This window comes from Dasypus novemcinctus, chromosome X (assembly GCF_030445035.2).
Source record: "Dasypus novemcinctus isolate mDasNov1 chromosome X, mDasNov1.1.hap2, whole genome shotgun sequence".
In the NCBI taxonomy this organism is placed as follows: domain Eukaryota; kingdom Metazoa; phylum Chordata; class Mammalia; order Cingulata; family Dasypodidae; genus Dasypus; species Dasypus novemcinctus.
Window position 1 is genome coordinate 137,478,834 of NC_080704.1, and position 22,164 is coordinate 137,500,997.

The 22,164-nt window shown below is 35.3% G+C and overlaps 1 protein-coding gene across 1 annotated transcript in view; it reads right to left on the reverse strand.

Annotated features, from left to right (window-relative positions):
- The window catches only part of TENM1 (teneurin transmembrane protein 1), a 1,381,582-nt gene that overhangs the window by 392,648 nt on the left and 966,770 nt on the right, over positions 1–22,164 (reverse strand). The window contains exons 9-13 of the mRNA XM_058291548.2: positions 20,979–21,178; positions 19,539–19,749; positions 12,781–12,882; positions 11,176–11,370; positions 7,975–8,175 (exon numbers count right to left, since the gene is read on the reverse strand). Coding sequence (XP_058147531.1) covers positions 7,975–8,175; positions 11,176–11,370; positions 12,781–12,882; positions 19,539–19,749; positions 20,979–21,178 — 909 coding nt within the window. The remainder of the gene's footprint in view (positions 1–7,974; positions 8,176–11,175; positions 11,371–12,780; positions 12,883–19,538; positions 19,750–20,978; positions 21,179–22,164) is intronic.

Consider the following 22,164-nt stretch of genomic DNA (forward strand, 5'->3'; position numbering starts at 1 on the left):
CTTGAGTTAATGTTTTAACCTCACTTAGTAATAATAGTATAGACACCATGTTTCAAGCTAGGGTTTGGTTCTATAAAATCAGTCAAAACAGTCACTTTAGGGTTTGTCTTTTATTTTTAGTAAGTGAAAAAATAATTACTTGAAAATAAATTTGCCCACAGGCCGTCAATCTTTAAATACCAAGTTAAAGAAAATTAAGCTTACTTAGAAATTAGTCATAAGCATATTAATATGCCTTTTGTCTAAGTTAAAAAACAGTATAAAACCCCTACCATGTTTCAGTGAATAGTTGTCGATATTTGAGATTTTCTTGATGCCCAGGGAATTTGTAGGATTATGATATATTGACATTGTTTACTGACTAATGAATATTTCTTTTGAGAACTCAGCTATTTTTTCTAAGATATGGGCATATGTCCTGAAATGAACAGGAAAACGTATTTGCAATCCTAGGTTCCTAGCCTGTTTACACTAATTATCTTTTTTCTATTGAAGATGCTAAATTCTAGTTACTTTATCTTAAAGTAACTAGAATTTAAAGTAAAAGAGGATTTTACTTTAATGTCATGATGAATGGCTAAATAGTTGTCTCCATAGCATGTGCATTACATTTTGAGCAAATATTCTTTATCACATGGAATATGTAATAATACTGTAACTTTAATGTGTGCAGGAAAAAATAAAATATGCAAACTAATAATTTTAAATTTACTTATCAATTCCTGGAAATTGCAGGAAAGAGATGTATTGAATGTTCTAAACAGGTAGAGTCAAGTGAAAATCTTTTGGTTATTGGCACTTTCCATAAAGAGGAAAATAATAATATTTTTTAAACATATGATACTTGTACAATCAAGGAAAGTTGCCCTAGCAACAAAAATTATATGAGCCCCTTAGCACTTCCTTCTCTAATTATCTGTTTTATTAGTAGATGCCTATCACCATCCATTAGGGAACACTTAAAAACATAATGAACCATTGTTATAATGAAGATATACATATACGTATACATATGTGTGTGTCTGTCTCCACATATAGAAGTAAATCCTCAAATAACATGGTCTATAACTATCGATATGTGGCTGTACTTAAACAATGAAAACAAAACTATTCAGAATTAACATGATCTTACCATAAACAATATGACTTTAACATAGTTTACAGGCTGTATCCTTAACCCACTTATAATCAATATCAATAGAACAATACACGGGATCAGGAATCATAGATTTTAGTGTTGGAAGGGGCCTCATCAGTCATATGGCTAATCTTTTGTCATGTTTCATATGAGGCAGCTGAGACTTAAAGAAGTTGTGACTTACTCAAGGTCACTATGCTGGGAATACATGGACATACACTAAATGCTGTTATCTCTCTGATAAACAAATGAGACACATGCAATAGGATTGTTCAAAAACAAATATTTTTATATCAAAACCTTCTGTTATCTTTAGGAACTAACCCTCTTAAGATGGGGTCGATGATGATAGCACCTCATGATTTCTGTTCTACAACAAATAATATGTTCAGACATACCTAAGGTCCTAATGCTCCATATATCTCTCTAGCTCATTAATTCACTTATAAGATATAGTATAGTAAGAAATCACAGGGGTAGAGAAAGGGCAAGAGTTGTCCTCTCTTTGTGAATGTTTAACTCCTATGAATTCCACTGTTGGATATTTGTGAGTAACAATAGAGGGCATGGATCAAGGAAGCCTCAGCCAGACGAGAGGAGCACGAAGCTCTAACCCGCTTTTTGCTTCCCCTCAAAAAGTATGCTCCCAAGAGAAGCTGTATTTTAAAAACAGATATAAAGTAGACAAGTTTTACAATGCTGGTCTCAGAGGCTAGGGTTAATGTCTTTAGTATAAGCTAAAGGTATTACTGAGTTTTCATGACAAGGAGTTACATTTTAAAGGAACACAATTTGACCTGTGGTGTATCCATGCTTCTTTTGTAATGTATTCCTCTTGAGAGGTATTTTAAAAGACTAATGAGTTAACCTTTGAGAAGTGCTTTGAGACCTCCAAGTTGAAGGAGTCTATGCCAAGAATCTATTCAGGGATGCTAACAATACTCAATGCAACTAGAAAAACAGAATGAAAATAATCAGTAAACCATCGAGTGCAGTTCCCTTGATATCAGAGCAGTACAGTTAACATATTAACAGCTAAACTTCATGTGCTAGGAGGAAGAAAATGAGGAATGGCAAAGAACAGATCTACCTTTGAAATTACATGATCCATTATAAGAATCAGATGTTAAATTGTTTCCTGTACTGAGTGCAGCACTCAAAAGTCTGCACAGTGAGATCATCTCTATGCTTAAATATGCTCTGTGGGAACAACCTTTATTGGAACTTAAAAAGCACAGAAAGACTATTCCTATCATGACATTGGAGATTTGGAAGGCATTTCCTTCTCCTATTTTTCAAATTTTTTAGTATTAATTAGGGAATCTCTTGACTGAGAGGCTGCTGATTTTTGTGTCATACCTATCCATCCTTTTGCTTCTTTGAGTAAGAGGTGATTCTAGTGTTCTTTTACTACTAAGTCTAGAATGGATAAATGTTGCTTTGATCCAGGATCTCTGGTCAAAAATGTGTCATTCATACATGTCCTATTTAATGCCCATCATCTTCTAAAACTTTCCCTTTTCAATAAGCCTAAATTAATCTATCCATCTTAGTCTTGTCTCTTTGTCTCCTTCTTCCTTCTTCCTTCCTTGAGTGGGGAGAAGAGACACTGAAAAGAACACTAGGTTTGGAATGAAATCAGCAGACCTGGTTTCTATTCACAGGTTTGCAATTAACCAGATATATGACCTTGGACAAATTAATTAACCTCTCTGATACTCAGTTTCCTCATCGTTCAAAACTCGTATTTCTTGTTCATTATTTATTGTCTCTCCCAATCAGAATGTAAGGTCTACTAGTACAGAAATCTGTGTTCCTCATTCATTTATGCCCATGACCCATAGTTGGTGCTTAGTAAAAATTTGTTTAATAAATGGATATTTCATTTCTCAATTAAGCTTGTTACCATTCATTCAGTCTCCCAGAATAGAAACCATAGAGTCAGAGAAAATTAATGCCTCTCTTTACATCCATTCAGTTACCAAGTCCTACTGCTTAACTTCTTCAAGGTTTGTCCTTTTTTTTCCATCTGCACTTTAATTTCCTTATATAATATTTTAATTTTTTGACCGTATGCTCTGTAATCTTTCCAGAGTGATCTTTCTAAAATGTAGTTATGGTCATGACACTACCCTCTTTAAGCCCTTCAATGATTTTCTCATTGTCCTCAGGATCAAGCCCAAACTCCTAGGCATGGCATGATCTTTAGCTTCTGTAGCAGTTCGATATGATGAATTCCAAAAAGAAATATTGAATTATGTTTGTAAAGCGATCTTTTCCTCTGGGCATATTAGATTATACTGGATTCATAGGTTTACTTGATTAAGTAATTATGTAAACCTCTTGTGCCAGTAGTGCGTTGAGTCCCCACCCTTCAGTGGGTGGGGACTCACAGATAAAAGGCTTGGCAAAGGACAGAGTTAAGAGCTTTTAATGTTGGAGTTTTGATTTTGCAGTTTGATGCTGAAACTGGAGCCCCAGAGAGAGAGACAGAGCCATTCACCTGATAGCTGACCTTGTGGAGAGAGGCAAAGCCTAGAGAGCCTCATAGTCTACAGTTGTCCTTGTGGTGAAAACAGAGGTGCTGAGCCCAGTGGACCCCAGGAAGTCTGAACCTTCACAGACGTCGGCAGCCATCTTGCTCCAACCCGTGAAAATAGACTTTGGTGAGGGAAGCAACTTATGCTTTATGGCCTGGTATCTGTAAGCTCTTACCCAAAATAAATATCTTCTATAAAAACCAACCACTTTCAGGTATTTTGCATCAGCACCCCTTTGGCTGACTAATACAGTTTCCTAGGCTACTAAAAACAAATATCATGAAATTGGCCATTTTAAAAAGTGAGAATTTATTTGCTCACAGTTTTGAAGCCAGGAAAATGTCCAAATGAAGATATCATCAAGACAATGTTTTCCTCCTGAAGACCAGCTGCCAGTGATCCCTGGCTCCTCTGTCACATTGCTTATCTGCTGGTCTCTCCCTTCTCTTCCAGGTTCTGTTGATTTCAGCTTCTTGCTTCATTTGGCTTTCTCTTTTTCTGTCAATTTCATTCACTTAAAAAGGACTCCACTAATAGGTATAAGACCCATCCTGACTGAGGTGGAATACACCTTAACTGAAGTAACCTCATTAAAGTGTCCTATTTACTATGGATATACATCCACAGAAATGGATTAAATTTAAGAACATGTTTTTTTTCTTCTGGGGGTGTACCCAGTAAGCTGTATACAGCTTCAAACCACCACAGTATGCAAGGTCTTTCATGATCTTTGACCATATCCTAGACTTTCAGGCAGGATTAAATGCCCCTCGTTCACTGTATCTCTCTCTTTTTTAGCACTTAGTACAAGGTATTTTAAATCTTTGTTCACATTTTCTGCTGAACTATAGGTATTATGTTTTGTCCTTCTTTATATCCAATTGCCTCACATGCTAATGGAAAAATAGTAGGGGCTCAATAAATGTTTGGCAAATGAAAAATGAAATGTGGAGGTTAGATTAGTGTACTGGTTCTCACAACTTGGGGAAAACTGGTTAACCTCTAGTTGCCTCAGTGTAATAGAAGCCTCAGGGAGGTCAAAGCAAGTAGACTAGAGGCCACCATAATCTGAGAAACATTGAATCATATGATCTTAAAGCTTTCTCCAGATTTAACATTGTATGGGGTTATTTTTTCTCTCACCATTTGATCTACTTTGGTGGGTAAGGGTGATTTGGGATGAGGAAGTAGTGGGGTGGGATTTAAGGTACTTATCCTGGAAGAGAGAGAAAGAGGGGGAGTGTAGAAGCGTGTTCATATTAGAATTTTCCTTTTTTCTGTATGATTTTCTTCTTTGCACAGAGAATTTTTGCTTATCTATGTGCATTAAGGGTTAAAGTTCAGCAAGGAAAAGGGGAATATTAGTACATTAAATTTAATAAAAGATTCATTGGAAATGCAAATATTTGGATTTTTGCAACTGATGAGGAATTTTACTCAATTCTGAGGTATGAGAAAAGACACATAAGAAATGTGTAAAGCCTGAGAAAGCAATCATATGATAGAGAAACACAATTCAATCAATGAGTGTTTATTAAGCCATATGTAAAGCAACAAGTTTTTTACTCAATGTTTAGAACACTGTTATGGCAAATACATTAAATGTTTGTGTTCTTGAAGATTCTCTTTCTTCATTCTCATTTTCCATGCTCTCTCTGGATGATAATGTACCTTACTATAGTCTGAACTATGTTCCAAATATTTATTGCCAGCTCAGTATTCCTCCATAAGTTCCATTCTTGATTATCAACTCTTCACTGGACATATCAACCTGGATCTTCTGTGGACATCCCAAACTCAGCACATCCATAACTGAGATCACCATGTCTACCCCTCTGCCCCAAACCTGAGTTTCCACATATGCTGCTTCTTCCTCTGCCGGTGATGCGTCCACTTGCTCAAAATTGTTATCTCTGGCTCCTCTCTCTCATCTACCACAGTAACCCCTCTCTGGTCTGATTTTGCCTCACCATGACCACAACCACAGTTTCAGTTCAGACCCTCCACATCATCTTGCTTTTGGATTTCTCCAATAATCACTGAACTTGTTCTTAGGTCCGTAGATTGGCCATCTCCAATTGGCCCTATCAGTTGCTGTCAGAGTGGTCTACCTAAAATGCAATTTGTTTCAAAACACGCAGTGGCTTCCTATTGTGTCAAAAGGAAGTACAAATTCTTTCTTTAGCTTGGTTTATAAAAAAATCTTCCCAGTTCTGACCCCTGCCCACCTCTCATATTTTATCTTTCTTATAATAACTCAACTGTTAAGGCTTCTACAAAGCTTTGCCTGACTCTGGGACTTTTTTCCACAGAAATAAGCTCATGGCTCCCTTATTTGTGTTCTGACACATAGCTCTGGCTTAGTCTAACACTGAAACATTTTTATATAGGGTGAATTAGATGATGGGCTCCTAGAAGACAACAGAGCATTCTAGTTCAAATCCTAGCTCTGACACTTGTTAGCTGGGTGACCTTGGGGACATTGTTTAACCTCTGTCTACCCCAGTTTCCTCATCCATAAAATGGACAGATAAAGTATGAAGTTTATAGGGTTGTTATATTTAATAGGGTTGTTATGAAGAGTAAGTCAATTAATACATGTGTAGCACTTAGATTAGAACCTAGTACATAATTGTTATGTAAATGTTTGCTAAAATGATACCATGTATAAAAATAAAATATACTAATTTTTGTTATTATTATTACTAGTATTTAAACCTTGATGTTCCAGGACATGAAAATATGTCTGACACACAGAAGGATAGATGTTAAATAATATTTAGTAAATAAATTAATAATGTAGTTATGTATACATTCCCCTAGTACCCAGTTATTTTCCTTCCATAACACTCATCTAAATTCTTCAGTGGAAGCTCCATTAGTTCAAGGATCATGTCCATCTTGTTCACTACTATATTTTCAGTGTCAAGCACTGTACCGAGCACATAAAAAGATTATACATATTTGTTAGATACATAAATAATTTTTATAATTTGCATTTTAGGTATTATTTGATTGCCTGTAGCATTTTAATCATTTTCCAACATCATAAAATGCTATCTTCTCTTCCACATTATTTCTATGTGAGGCAACAAAATTTCTTACAATGAAGTATTATGTTAGAACAAATTCTCTTAACAGATGGATTCACCTATTTCCTTATAGCAACACATCTCAGACTTTTTGATTGATGAACTAATTTAGTGATACAGAAGTCCCACATACACATATCCTTCCTACTTACCATATGCCATTTTACATCCTCAACCAAATTCATAGGTAGAGGCTTTGTAGGAATTATCATTTATTAATTTTACTAACTTAATGAGCTTATGGTATGAGGATAAGAACAAAAAAGTGTAAAGAATGACCCATTATTTTCAGTGCTTCTAATTTAGGTGGAGAAACAATTCAAGTACACAAATACCTACATCACAACATCTTCTGGGCTATTTATTATAGTTCTAATGATAAGTAAAGTAAGATTTCAGAAGATCCCTGCATATATGATCAGGAAACATTTTATAGAAGAGCTAAAACTAGTTGGTCTTGGTGGCTAGTTTGAATTTTCATAGGTGTGAAGGTAAAAACATTCCACACTGAGGAAAAGGCATGGAGAAAAGTATGAAAATACAATGTATTAGGGGAGTGAGTAGAACACACAGATGAATTTGGCAGAGGGAGGGACTTTTGTGCAGGAAGCAGAAGGGGAAGATAAGGTTGGAGATAGAGGTTCCAAATAGTTTGTGGTGGGTTTTTAATAGTAAGCTAAGATATTTGCAATTTATAAACATTGGGGAACTATGGAAGATTTTAGAGTAGGGGATGGGACAAGGAAAGTAGAGTTATGTAATAGAAACTGGGCAGCAGTATACAGAATAGAGTAGAATTTCGGTTAATAAGATAAGCTATGTTTTAAGCTATGTTTTAGGTGATGGGACACCTAGTGTAAATATCTAGCAGATAGTTGGAAAAGCAGGATTGAGTGTAGGAGAGATATTTATTTGAAATAATCTGCATAGAACTGATAGTAGGAGTAGGAGACTTGGAAATAGATAGAATAACTACATGAGAATAGAGAATTTGGACAGAGGATCAATCACACACCTCATGGCAATGAAACCAATGATTTAAAAATGCTTTAAATTAAAATGCAATAAGAGTAGCCTAAGAAGCACCTGAAAACCCCTTATGGCTTGCAAAATCATACATATTACACTTTAAGAAGCACTACCTTAAGGAAAGGACCAGTCAGAACTTTGGGGTGGAGGAAGAAGGTGATTAACTCCCACATACCTGTTGAGCAGTCAGGTCCTGTCCACTTGGGGTCGCAGTTGCACACTCCAGCGTCCAGAAGAAATGTTCCGTGTCCTGAGCACTGCTCTTGACATATAGGAAGTGGAGTTTCACAATTGACTCCTCCCCAGCCAGTAGAACAGTGACATTCTCCTTTTACACAGATTCCATGGCTGGAACACATTGGGTCTAAGCAGTCCTCTGAAGGCCCAAAAAGGGGTTGGGGGTGGAGGTTAGAGGGAACAGCTGTGACAGCATTCATTAGGATAATGAAACCAAGATATATTAATATCCTAATATTATATTATCAATGCTGTTTTATTTAGGGAATAAAATGACTCATGCAAACACTGTTCAAAACAGAAGATTATTAACACTTAAAAATATAGTAGGGTATCATAAAGGTTTCCACCTAAATTTAGAAGAAGGAAACCTCACATATGCTGTGAGAAATTGCCAACAGTATGCAGTACCCCCACAAAAATGGCTGGGCAGAAGAGTGTGGACATTCAATTGGAATTCCTCAGCTTTGAAAAGGAAAAAAGAACAACCCAAAGTCTTTTGAAAATCATTCCTTATCCTTTCTAAAATTGGAATCATAGTTCCCAGTAAGGGCTTTTACTTGATGTGCTTAGGGGAGTTTATGTATTGTGTGTGTGTATATATATATATATAAAGTTTGGATTATTCAAGGTATTGGGTAAAGTGACTGCTATTGCATGAAATCGTAAAATTTAAATTAAATTGTTATAATCTCCTATTTATTCCTTAGAAGGACTGAAATACTGAAATGCAACATTTTAAACCTAATTTAAAAATTCTTCTTTTTGTGGTTTGCCTTTCTATCAGGACACTGAGACATAACTTTCAATGTCTTAGAATATCACAGACCCAATTCCATTTGTTTCTGATTCTGTGAATCTGAAAGTTTTGGGATACATTTACCAAATGTATAAACTATTTCAGAGATAAGTATCTATGGTTGCATTGCAAAAAAATTGCTTTGTGCTTTTAACTGAGTACCCATTTCAGGGGATATAGGAAGATTGACTATCAAATTTCTAGTCTTCCAACATAAATAAGATGAGACTAAAATAACTTACCATAAGGAGAATGCATGCTTTACATTTCCAGGAATAGAAATTGACTGACTCACCTGCTTGCATCTGGAAGACTGGCCTAGCTTTAGGGTGTGGTTGGTGGCCATGGAACAGATTAAGTCTAAGCATTATTACAACTGGTTTATTGCCATTGTAATTAGCCTATGACCTCAGTCAGGGTCATTTTTGTGATGCTTTAATACCTAAGCTAATTATCAAATAAATACCAGGGGGTACATCAAATTTGATTAACCAGTTGGGAGAAGAGGGAAAGTCCAAAGTATATATATATTTTTAAAGGAGGCCATTTTTTTATATTAAAGTACAGTGACAATTTTAACATAAACATCCATTTTAACTTAATATAGCTTATTATATGAAGTGGCTGCTTCAATGAATAGACAGTCCATACTTCTATTAGAGGTACAAAGTAAAATGACTAAATGGACTAGGTAGTAGCATACATGAATGAAATGGGCTTAGTGTAAGAAAATAGGGTATGCTAGTGCTGAATTGAGAAAAGTTTCCAGTTTAAAGGGAATTATTGCTCCTTGCCTCCAGTTGATTGCCACCATGTAGGAATGTGGTCCCAGGTTTATGAGATTTTCCAGTTGTTCAAGAGAGGCCAGAAATAGAGATTTTTATATGATACTTCCCTATGTTTAAATTTTGTCAAATAAGTCACATTAATAAAATGCAACATCAGCAACAACAACTCTATGTGAGCCAAACAAAACTACCCATTAGCCAGTTCAGCCCATGGGCTCCTTGTTTGTGGTGTCTGACTTAAAACATTTTTTAAAAAGTTTATACCATTAAATATGGTGAATATTCTTTCCTACTATCTTGGTTATCTTCCAAATTTCTTAGTGACTGACATCTGAGAGGGCAAATCTGAGACAAGTCCTTTTTCAATTGCTCACAAAATTAAAAGTAAAAGGATCTAAATTAAGTGAAATGTTTTCCTTGGCAAATTTTAAGTGTTGTGATAGACATTTGTTTTCAGTGAATATATGTTTGAATCCATATAGCATCTAAATGAACAACTTAAATATAATAATTGCAGTTGGACCACCATAAAAACTATTTCCAAAAGTAATTCAGAAATTCTGGAGCCTTGTCTAGGCCCACTGCTATTCACTGGACAGATACAATCTGTACAACAAAGCTTTACTATTGTTAATGGGATAGAGGGAGGTGGAATGTTAGAACTCTTGCTTGCTCCTGGACAGAAATGAGATTAAATCCTTTAGAATGCTGTGTAATAGTCTTAACGAGCTATCTTTAAAAAGCAATTCTAGTGCATTTTCAGCAGCCTTGATCCTGAACAACAGTTGTGATGAGACCATTTCCCATGGTAGTGGTTTAATATTATTTTTGAAATCAGTCTTGTTTGCGAAATGTGGCATGAAAAAGGTTCAATTACTAGTAAACTTATTTTCCAAAGTGTCTCTTTAAATGATAAAACTATTGACATTGAAAATATGGGCTTTTTTGGGGAAAATGCTCCTTTGATGTGCATGTTAATATAGAGACAATGCCTTGAAACTTATTACTGGTAAATGTGCATCTTTAGGCATGGAGGTCAAGTTTCAGGGTGACATATCTAAATATATATATAATATGAGGCAGTAATAATAATAATAGCAATTACAAATCACTCCCAAAGAAAATGTTCACAAAGTGTCTCTAAATGTGCATAGATTATTTTTTTAATGTATGCTTTACAGTAAGACGTAGCGAAATGCACTCTGTAATAACGAAAGCATCTGAATTAACACCTAGAATCATTAATATGGAAACTCTAAAGTTGTAAAACAGTGTTAAAAACTGGGGGAGGGGAATGCCATTTTTCCTTGCTGCTCAGTGAGTGTTAGATTTGGCTTCATTTATAATATTAGAGACTGAGAAAATACATGAATTCCTCCCCTTCCACCCTTTCACTCTATCAGCTTGAAAAATCACTGGAGTACTAAGGACATGTTGAGCATTTACGGTTTGGAAAGACTACTTGCCTCTCTACTATAAATATGGAATGGCACACCTTGGACAACTCAGTGTGAGAAAAGCCTGAAGCAATAGATTAAAATGGGGCTCTGACCTTCTTCGCATATTTCTCCTTTGTATCCTGGTACACAGATGCAAACTCCCATGATGCAGGTGCCATGGCCAAAGCATGTTGGGTCAATGCATTGCTCTTCTGGAACATCACACTCTGGCCCCTTCCAGCCATTCTTGCAGATACAGTGTCCCTTCTCATACTCTCCATTCCCACCACACAGCACAGGACATGAATCTGAAGGTTGATAAATGAATTTTTAAAGTTCTCATAATGCTCTCAAAATCTCTAAAGAGCCATTAATTCTCTATTGATTTTTATATTTCAGGCAAAAAAAATTGTACTATTTCTATTGTACCCTTTATTAAATAGACACATGTTCATAATTACAAACAGAGATTTCCCTCTTATGGGAGTAATTAAAGATAAATTATAAAATTATCCTCAGAGTGGAGAAATCATCCATGCATTTGCTTTTGATTCCATCATACTCTTAAACAATCACTATTATATCATTACTATTGTTATTACTTTATTTATTATTTTAAGCTAGCTGTTTTCTATCTTATACTTTTTCTTCCTCTAGCAAATGTATAACACTTTTAGAAAACAACACCTGAACTTTAAATAGTTAATAAGTAGGAAATTATTCATGTTATAACACATTATCTTTAAATAATAGTACATTTAAATTGTTTTATGCTGGACAGATGTCTAACCTTATAACACAGTGTGCAGACCTTTATTAGAATACATACCCTGTTTTGTCATTGTTTGCCTCCCTATGAAAACTATGGTCTCTTTGAGGGGCAGGTTCTGCATCATCTGTCTTATCCATTTTTAATACCAGCCATTGTCTCACACCCTCTTCCTCTGTATCCCCAAGATCTGTCATTATACCTGGAACTTAGCAAATGCTTTAAAATTCTCTATTGAATTGAATTTTCTCAAAAGAACCTGAATAGTTGAGAAACTTGTACTTAAGCCATTAGGAAACTGGGACCTTCAAGAATACATTGAAAAGAAGCAGAAAACATTTCTAAAGTAAAAACTGTAACCCTATGGGAAAACACGGTATGAGTTACCTAAAATTTTTCAATAATTAAACTACAAGCAAGACTAAGAAACAGAATATTTGCTTTTTAACTTCTGTCTTTAAAATCTTTACTTTCTAAACTATTTACCCATTTGGTGATTACCTGCCCATTCTATATAACCGTGTATAAGCAGTTACTTACTTTGTCCACTTTTAAAGTCAGCCCTTTATCAATTAGATTATGGAAGAAATGTTAAGTACCATGTAGTAGTTGAGTCAGAAAATCAGACAATCTAGACACAAATTCCAGCTGTTAAGTAAGTCAAGGAACTTGCTTAACCTCTTTAAGATTGTTTTCTTGTCCACAAAACAAGAATAATAGAAGACCTACTCCAGAAGGCTGCGATAGGCAATAAAAGAGGACATACAGTGTTTAGAACAGTGCCAAGCATACATAGTAAGGGCTTAGGTTTTGGTGGTGGTGGAAGGGCATTGTTGCTGCTACTACTGCTGCTGTTACTGGTACTGCAACTATTACTATTACTAGTAATTTTGAATTCCCAAATAACTTCAATTTCCCCTAACTACTCAGAATAACAAAAGAACATTACCTCTAGCACAATCAGGTCCAAGGAATCCTGGGAAACAATGACAATGGCCAGAGATACACTCTCCATTCCCATTGCAATTGGTTGAACAGTCATCCATTATTTCTGTCATACAGACAAAAAGAAAAAAAAATAAACACCAGTTGCAACTACTTTGGCTGTCTCTGGGATCCTGCTGAGACGTGCATAAGTGTGGCACCCCTGATGACCTCCCATCTCAATTTGAAGTCTCTTAGCCATATAAACTCATTTGTCTTTGCCATTTCCCCCTTTTTTTCAAGGTCTTCTTCTAGTTGCATGACCAGCTGGTGCTTGGTAGTAATCCCTTGGTGCCAGGGAGGCTCATCCCTGGAGTCATGCCCCACCCTGGGGGAAAGATAATGCATTTACATGATGAGTATAGCTTAGAGAGTGGCCACATTTAAGCAACATGGAGGCTCTCAGGAGATAACTCTTAGGCACCCAGCAGCTCTAGGTCGCGTTGAAATTTCAAGCACACCGGCTCATAAGCATAGTCATCAGTATCAAGGGTCCATTATTGGAACATCCTTCTTCACTGGGCTATGGAGACATATAGGTTCTGCATCATGGAAGATGGCTCTGAAGTTCAGGGCGTTGCCGGTGGGCCCTGCTTTGGAATTTGTGCTCCTGAGAGTGATGGAGTTGGACTCAGATGTGACCTCTCTACACATGTCTCTTCTGTCACTTTTACTGAACCTGAGGTTGGTACTGGGGTTGATGTATGCTCAGGAGACTTGAGTCTCTGGACTGTCCATGTGCCAGCTGGGCCCTGAACCTCAGCAGAGTTGTAACAACTACTCTCCAGTTCATTGGACTGACACAAGTCAGCTAACAAGGTGGTGATGATGGTCAACCACCACACCAAGGAACTGAGAGAGTCTACAACTGCAAGCAGGAGAATCTCATCCGTCAACCATGTGGGATCTATGCCCCCTCTCAACTTAGAGGTGGAGTGGACATCACCATCCCCGGGTCCACAGGACGGAGGAATAAAATATGGGTTAGAGTGGGCTTAGTGGTATTCTACTATAGATCTATTGTGACTTTAGCATTAGAAGAAATTGTATCATTTGTGACTCTAGTAATGGAAGAAATTGTATCATGGAGACGGTGGCCACAGGAGTTGCTGAGGGCAGGGAGAGGGAAAAAGTGGTGCGATTTGGGGGCATTTTCGGGACTTGGAGTTGCCCTGAATGATATTGAAGGGACAGATGCAGGACCATTTACATTCTGCCACAACCCACTGAATGGACTGGGGGAGAGTGTAAACAATAATGTAAAATAGAATCCATGCAGTGTAACAGTGCTCCAAAATGCATTCACCAAATGCAATGAATGTGCCACACTTATGAAAGAGGCTGTTGATGTGGGAGGAGTGGGGGTGGTGGGGAATGGGGTATATGGGAACCTCTTATATTTTTTAATGTAACATTTGTGTGATCTATGTATCTTTTAAAAAAAGACAATAAAAAATTTGCTTAAAAAAATGAACAAACCTCCAGCATGTAGAGTTTTTAATTTTTTAAATTGTAGGAAATCTGGGCCTATGACAATCTTGCCCTCTGTTGTCTATGGAGCACTGACTGCTCAAAATCAGATGCCAAGGCCTTCTGTAATTTGTCACATGCAGCACCAAATTATTTAAAAAGGCCATGGATTTGCTGAATTAGCTATTCAAGAGTATAACTGAAAACCAACCTCATCTCTAAAGTGCAGAAATGGTATAGATGAATTGTATTCTTGTGAGACATTAATGATAAAACTAAAAATATACTACAATTACATGATATCTCTGAAAAGTTAATCGGGCTTACAAATGCTTCCCAGAAGACTAAAACTACAGTTTATTTTTCAAATTTATGTTGTAGCAAAATAGTTTCTTCTCTAGCAATGTAGAATATTTAATCTACTATCTTGACAACATAAATAGGAAAATCAGTATTTCATTTTCATTAGTAAGTGAGAATGGAAGGCTTTTAATGTAAGTGTTCATATTAAATTCACCACCACTTAAAGCATTAGAACTTAAGTATTTTGTTGAGAAATACTTTCTTGACTGTAAATGCTTATCAGGGCTCTACCACTAATCCTTCCAATCCATTCTTAGAGAAGAATGGGTTTCAGAGGAATTGAGAAGGCTTTGAATGTGCCCATAGATAGTTCTGGTGACATAAAGATGTATAATGTAACAGAGCTTTGGTAAGTCTTGTGGTAACTTGACTGACAAGGTAAATTGTTATATAAATATCAATCTCTGACAATGATATTAAAACTCATTTGTAGTTTATAATTGTATTTGACTATAACATCAAATTCTAAGTCCCTGAACTATTATGTTACCTATGTTTTACTCTTTCAGTTTTTTATCATCTTCTCATTAATCCTTTACATAAGTTTTCCAGACTTTACAATCTTGGACTCTGATTTTTTATGATCTGGTCTACGAAAAGCATACTTCTCCTAAGTATCATTTTTCCCTTTTTCAATCCCAGTTATCTGCTTTATCAAGCTCCAACTAGAAGGAAATATTCTAGGATGTGGTCCTGGAATGTTCCACTGAACAAGGAGAGTGAGAATTTATAATGAGGGTCAAGAAATACTATTTCTTCAGTTTGTGGCCTGTAGCCCACCAGTATCCATAGGATCACCTTGGGCATTGTTAAAATGCCAATGGTTAGAGAGAGGCCACATTTGAGGAATGAACAAATATAAGGTAGAGTTATTAGTATTGTAGTAATGGAAGAAACTGCAAAACTGATAAAAAGATAGTTGTTACCAGAGATGCTGAAAGGAAGGAAAGGGAAGAATAGGTGGGACATAGGGCATTTGTAGGGCATTGGAATTGTTCTGTATGATATTGCAATGGTGGATACAGGCCATTATATATTTTGCCAAAGCCTATAAAACTGTACAATGCAAAGTGTAAATCATAATGTAAATATAGATCTTGGCTAGTACAATGCTTAAATATTGGTTCATCAGTTGTAAGAAATGTACCACACTAATAATAATATATTATCAATAGAGGATAATGTGGAAAAGGGGGTGGGTTATATGAGAATTTCATATACTTTTTTAAAATTTATTTTTATTTTTTAATTGTCTTTTTTTAAAGATACATAGATCACAAAAAATGTTATATTAAAAATATAAGAGGTTCCTATTTGCCCCACACCCCACCGATGTAACTTTTTTATAATCTAAAACTTCTCTAAAAATAAGGCGTATTTAAAAATGCCAGTGCTCGGGCTTCACTACAGATCCACTGAATCTATCTCTGAGGGACCTAGCCCAGTAATCTACATTCTGACAAACACCCCAAGGGACTCTGCAGGTGTTCCCTGCATTAAAACATCAAAAACCAATGCTTTAAATAGTAAAGTTCCATAGTTAGATAACATCTGATCCAGATGTTAGAGTTTCTGCCTTGGGACAGAAGAACAGAGGAAGAATGGTGCTTAGTTCATTTTGGGGATTCTTAAAAAGCTGAGAATGAATTGAGTTCTGTGTGGATAGTTATTTTATTAAAGAGTAGAGGATGCAATTATTCTCACTCCCATGTGAATACATGCGGATCACCTTTTGCAGGTTTATAATAGTCTGTTCTCTGATCTCTGTGTTAGAATAATGAACTGGATAACCAAATAACGTGGCTTTTACTGAACTACAACTGGGCTGGCAGGAATGTAGCACTTGGCAAGGAGCCAACCATTTTTAACTATTAAAACATAGTTATTTTCCAAAAATCACCGATTTATTTTGAAGGTAAATACCAAAAGCCACAATTTTTTAAAAATCAGAAATGGAACAATTATTTCTTCCTTTTATTTTCTGCCTACCTAGCTTTCTTGTACCAACCAGTAGTGATAATTCTTAAATCTACATCCCTGCCCTGGGTGGTTAATAGGAGGCCATGGAAGAATCTTTCAAAGTTAAATATAGTTAAATTAAATTTCATACCAGATCTTATTGACAACTTTATGAAAGCAGCCTTATGGGAATGTAATTATTCAGGAAAAAGTTTAATATCAAATTTGGTATCAAAATAAATAAAAATCCCTGCATCTTATTGACTTATCTAAGAGCTGTCCCTGGGCCCACACTGCTACACAGAGCTTAACACCAGCAATACAATTGATCAAAGAATTTAGGAGGTTTTAGAAACTGCGGTCTTCACTGGGTATCAAAGAGACATTCGGAAAGTGTAGGATCTCCAGGGAGGAAAATGGTTGTTGCAGGAGCACATAAACAACTAACAATGAAAAAGAATTTACTTTTCTATTTCTGTTGGCCTCCAGTAAATTTTTGCCTTCTGGCTTTCTAATCGTACTTCAGAACCACTTCCTAGACTATAATTCACTAGCGTTGAGAATCATTTTAAAATTCTATGTTTAGTACCCAGTTCTTTGGTATCTGCATCTACACTGATGGCGTGTTTTTCTTCTGGAAGCTTTTCTCATTGGAGAAACTAAGTGTGATACATGATCTTATGGAATTAATATGGTCAAAAGGGCGTGCACTTTGGAATTATACATACTGGGTCTCAAATTTCAAATTTGCTACTTGCTGGCTGTAGGACTTTCCCAAGTTACTTACTCTTTATTTGTAATATAAGTATCACTATTATGTTTTATCAGGGTTGTGATGTGATTCAAATAAGATAACTGAATGTAAAGCATCTAGCACAATACTAGTGCAGAGTAGCACTCCTAAAATGTTAGGTATTATCATGTTACTGAGCCGGTTAGCATAAATTAGGGGATATTGACAACTCTGCCTAAACTACTAGAAAATCACGTATATTAAGCAGTCAGTAAATGTTAGTTATTAATACTGTCTTGGCCCTTACTAGTTGCAGACAAAATATAGTTAAGCTCAATCAACTGATTCTATCACATTATCTTGAAATAGATGAATGAACAGCATTTAGAAGAGTTAAAGTTACATGAACCTCACTTTGTTTAATCAAATATATTAGCCTCTTTTTACTATGATTAGGCTAAATTATAAAAACATAAAAAATAGTAGGAGGAATCAAAAGAGCAATGACTTCTATAACTTTTGATTATTTGAAATTTATTTGGATTCTCTTTGAAAGTTTGAGTGGAATTGTAGGAGAAATGTTTTGTTGCTTCTAATCTTAAGGACAACAGAATTGTGAAGAAACTAACCTGCATTAGATAAAAGCAAGAATGCTGTTGTTTATGAAACTGAAATCTTGACCTCTGGATAATAGGATTTGGATACCAATGGTTGGGTTCTTTTGGGAAGAAAGTTAGGGAAAGGAAAATACTTCAAGCATGTTTCTGAGTCTATTGATATTAGAAAAGTTAATAGCTTAGTCAGTGTTTTTACTTGAGTTTAGGGATTAGAGCAATAAGAGATAAAATCTTCACAAATCTTTTAGATCTTCTGATTTCTCTGATTTCTTGGGAGAAAATACAACCTTTCATGACTTACTGACTATTTTGTCGGTTAGGCCAATAAAAGGAATTTATTTGGAAAATGGGGGAAAGAACAGAGCTTGCTGAGAAATGGGAGAGTAAGACAGAAATACACACCAAAATTTGGTGCAGGCTTCTCTAGGCAAAGAGAGCCTAAAATATTTTTTTTTTTGTAATTTAATGAGTAAGTACTTTGTCTTTTGAAGATAAAAGACCTACAGAGATTTTTCTCCTGGGGAAAAGTAATAAAAGCATTTTATGGTCTTTCTGATTTACTTTAGAAGAAAGGTTTGAAATCTTATGGCTAGATTATCTACATTTTCGACTGACTCAATGTTTTCAGCATGAAGTAAAAATAGAACAAAATTGTTATAAAAACCATTAAAAAAAAGAGCAGATGGTCTATCTATTAACAGTCAAAACATCTTCCTAAACATATTGCTGAACAGGTTTACTAAAGGATAAAGTGGATCTGTAAAATGTTTTCCCTTCTTTTAAAAGACTATGTATTAAGAAAATTCACACAATAAAATACTGTATCTAAGAGTTGTTTACCTTCAGTGCTCTTAAATTGCTAAAGAATTCAACTTTCTTCACACAAAGGGTCATGGGAAATGAATTCACCAAAAAAATGACAAATGAGTGAGATGTCTGACTAACAAGGGTGAAAGTGAATAAGAGCTTGAGTAGGAATTGTATTAGAAAGATCAGGTTTTAAAAGGCCCTGAGCATGAAGAAATAGAACCTTTTGATGATTTTAAAACTACAAATTTCTAAAGGTGCTTTAAATGATTCAAATTATTATTCTTAAGACTCTTCTTTAAATACTATTATACTGTATTTTGAAGATTTAGTTGTTCTAGAAATAGCTGTTCTAAAGAACTGTATTGATGCTAGTTATTCTATTTTAAAGGGTATTTATTTGCTTCCTATTTTATAAAAGAACATGAATTTATAGGAATTCTCTAGTTTATCTCCCTTTTCATTGAAGTTGTTTATCTGTGTAGCCTTGGTAATAATATTTTTCAGGTAATTATTCTTCTTAAAAACCTGTAAAATGATGCATGGCAAGTGTCCTAATATAGGAGCAAATAATAGAGCATTTAAAAAAATCTTAATCAGCATTCAAATAACATCAATGACAACGAAAATATAAACCTTCCTCATAGTGACCTATCCTAAAAATGACTTTAAGGCAGAATGATCAATAAGCTTAAATAACACCAGCAACACTTTCATCACTGTGTCTTTTTAGAATTATACTGTCAATTCAAAATAATAGCTAATGCAGCTTACCAATTGCTGTAGTTAATACAAATACTTGCTCCATCTTTTTTCCATCATTGTAAAATGCCAGATACCAAGGCCCTTGGTCCATATACTCTATGAAACCTGTTTCCTGCAGTGATGTTAAGATTAGATTCCGAGGGGAGTGCTGGGTATCATCAGAGCTCTTGGAGTCTTGCTTGACCAGTTGTTTTCCATCCATTAGTTTTACAAAATCAAACTGGAACAAATACAAATAAAAATATGAACCACTGTTCTCACTTCTAGAATGATAATCATCTCTAACTTCAATTGTCCTGTTATATACTTTGCTTGGCTTGGGAGGTGTGCAAAGCAGGAAAGAATGTTATTAATTTTTAGTATATTTAATCCCCAAAGCAACATTAATTCTGAAAAAATACATTATATTTATAAATGTTGTAAACCTTTCAGTTTTTGAGTATTCAAAATAACTGTTTAAAGATAGCTAAACCAAGAATAGAGAAAGATCTTCTTTAGTGTTATGCAAGAGAATCCTGATAATTTTCTAAAGTGTCTGATAAAAGATACTTGAAAACAAACAATTCCTCAGAAATGTTACTATGACCTCTACAAATTAAAAACATTTTTACAGGTTTTAAAACAAGTGAAGTAAAAAACTTGAGAAGAGTCATAATTTGTTATATTTGTGGTAACATATTTAAATATGTAAGGGACTCTACCCTTTCTCTTTTTTTTTTTCTATTAAGGGGCAAGCACATGGCACATGTTTACTTTAACATTTATTTTTCTGAGTCACATTTGAACAATATTCTAATTCCCCTGCTTATTCTGACTCAGAAGGTAAGATTTTGTCTGCACTTACATCTGGTGGAAAGAAAGCAAACCCTAGATGGCTATGATTCCTTTCTGTACTTAGAGCAGGTTCCCGAATGGATCCATGTATGGAAAAGATAAGGATAAAAAAACAACAACAACAGGAGAAATAAAGTGGCCAGGGTTATGGAAGGATAATGCAAACCATAAAAGGTTTTATATATTTGAGTTATTATTAAAAATAATAAGGAAACATTTATGCTTATAAAACAAAATCTATCTTTTTGACTCATTGCCCACCAATAACTGACTGACTACATGCCTTAGGTTGTGACAAAAGGGCATGTGCACCAAAGCTAAGGTGAGGAGGCTGGGAATGTCTATGATCACCCTATTCCAAGAAGCAGAGTACAAGTTTCAAGAGCATTTTCTTTTACTGCCTTTTCTGAATTTGCTCTGCTAAATGTCTTTCCTTAGTTCTCAATGTCATTTTCTTTCATTTGCTTGAATGTGATTATTCTGAAATTGGTTCATTACAAAGGTTTTCTGCCTTCACCCTGGACTCCCACATACTTTGCAAGTCACAGACCATGAAAACGGTTCATCCCACCACCCTCTAAAACAGTTCAAGAAAATACTTATAATATCAAATACCTGGGTGTGTGTAGGAGGCATGTTTCTTCTGCCATAAATTCCCAACAGAGAGTCCTTGGCTAAAGAAATATTGAATTTAATATATATAGGATGGTGGATAGTAATCTGGAAACGCCAGAATAAGCCAGGTGGAATGGTTTGCATGACCTGTGCTCCAATGTCAACCTCTCCGGTGTCTATCGCACGTCCCTTCTGAAACACTGGTTTTAAAGATAGAGATAATTACGCATCATAATAATCTTAATTTACAGGTTAATGACTTTTAGTTTTTCAAGAACAGATATACAAAAACCTGACCAACTCAAGTTTTCCTTCCTTCCCACCCATCTTTCAATATCTTGCAAATTGAATACCTTTTAAAGAGCCTTGCCTAAAATTACGTATGTCTCGCTTTCTCTTAAACTCCTTTTGCATTTATTTCAATCAATTTGGTTCATTTCAACCATTATTTACTGAACACTGTCTCAGAAGCTGTAGAAGATACAAAGGAGAGTAAGCTGCAGTACTTGCTCTCAAGGATATTTGAATATAGCTAGGGAAATAGGACAAGTACATAAATAACTATGTTGTAAAGGAAAATAAAGACTCAGGGTAATCAAAGGAGAGAACATTATTTGGTTGGAGGATATTCTTCATCATCACCAGTTGTCTCTATCCTGTTTTTCTTCCTTTATTTTTTTTCTTGACATTTATAACCACCTAACAAACCATATATTTTATTTGTTTATTGCCTGTTTCCCCCCCCCATAGAATGTAAGCTCTATGAAGGTAGAGACTGATTGTTTTATTCATTGTTTTATCCTCAGTACATAGAAAAACTCAGGCAAATAATATGTGACCAATACGTATTTACTGAATGAATGAATGAATGAATGAATGAATGAATGAATTGGCATTGAAGATAGGCCTTAAAGGAGGAAGAGGATTTTAACAGAACTGTTGAGAAGGGTATTTCCCATAGAAAGAACAGCTTCAACCAAAACAAAGAGGACGGGAAGTCCAGAGTTAATGTATAGGGTATGTGTCTATATAGAGGAACAGTTGGATATAGGGCTGGAGGAAAAGAATGGCTTTATATTTTGTAGAACCTTGAATGCTAGTCAAAAGGTTTATTTATTAGAAGATGGAAAGCCACTGGGAGGTTTTAAGAGGAAGGGAATGGCTTGCATACATTAGAAGGGCTAAT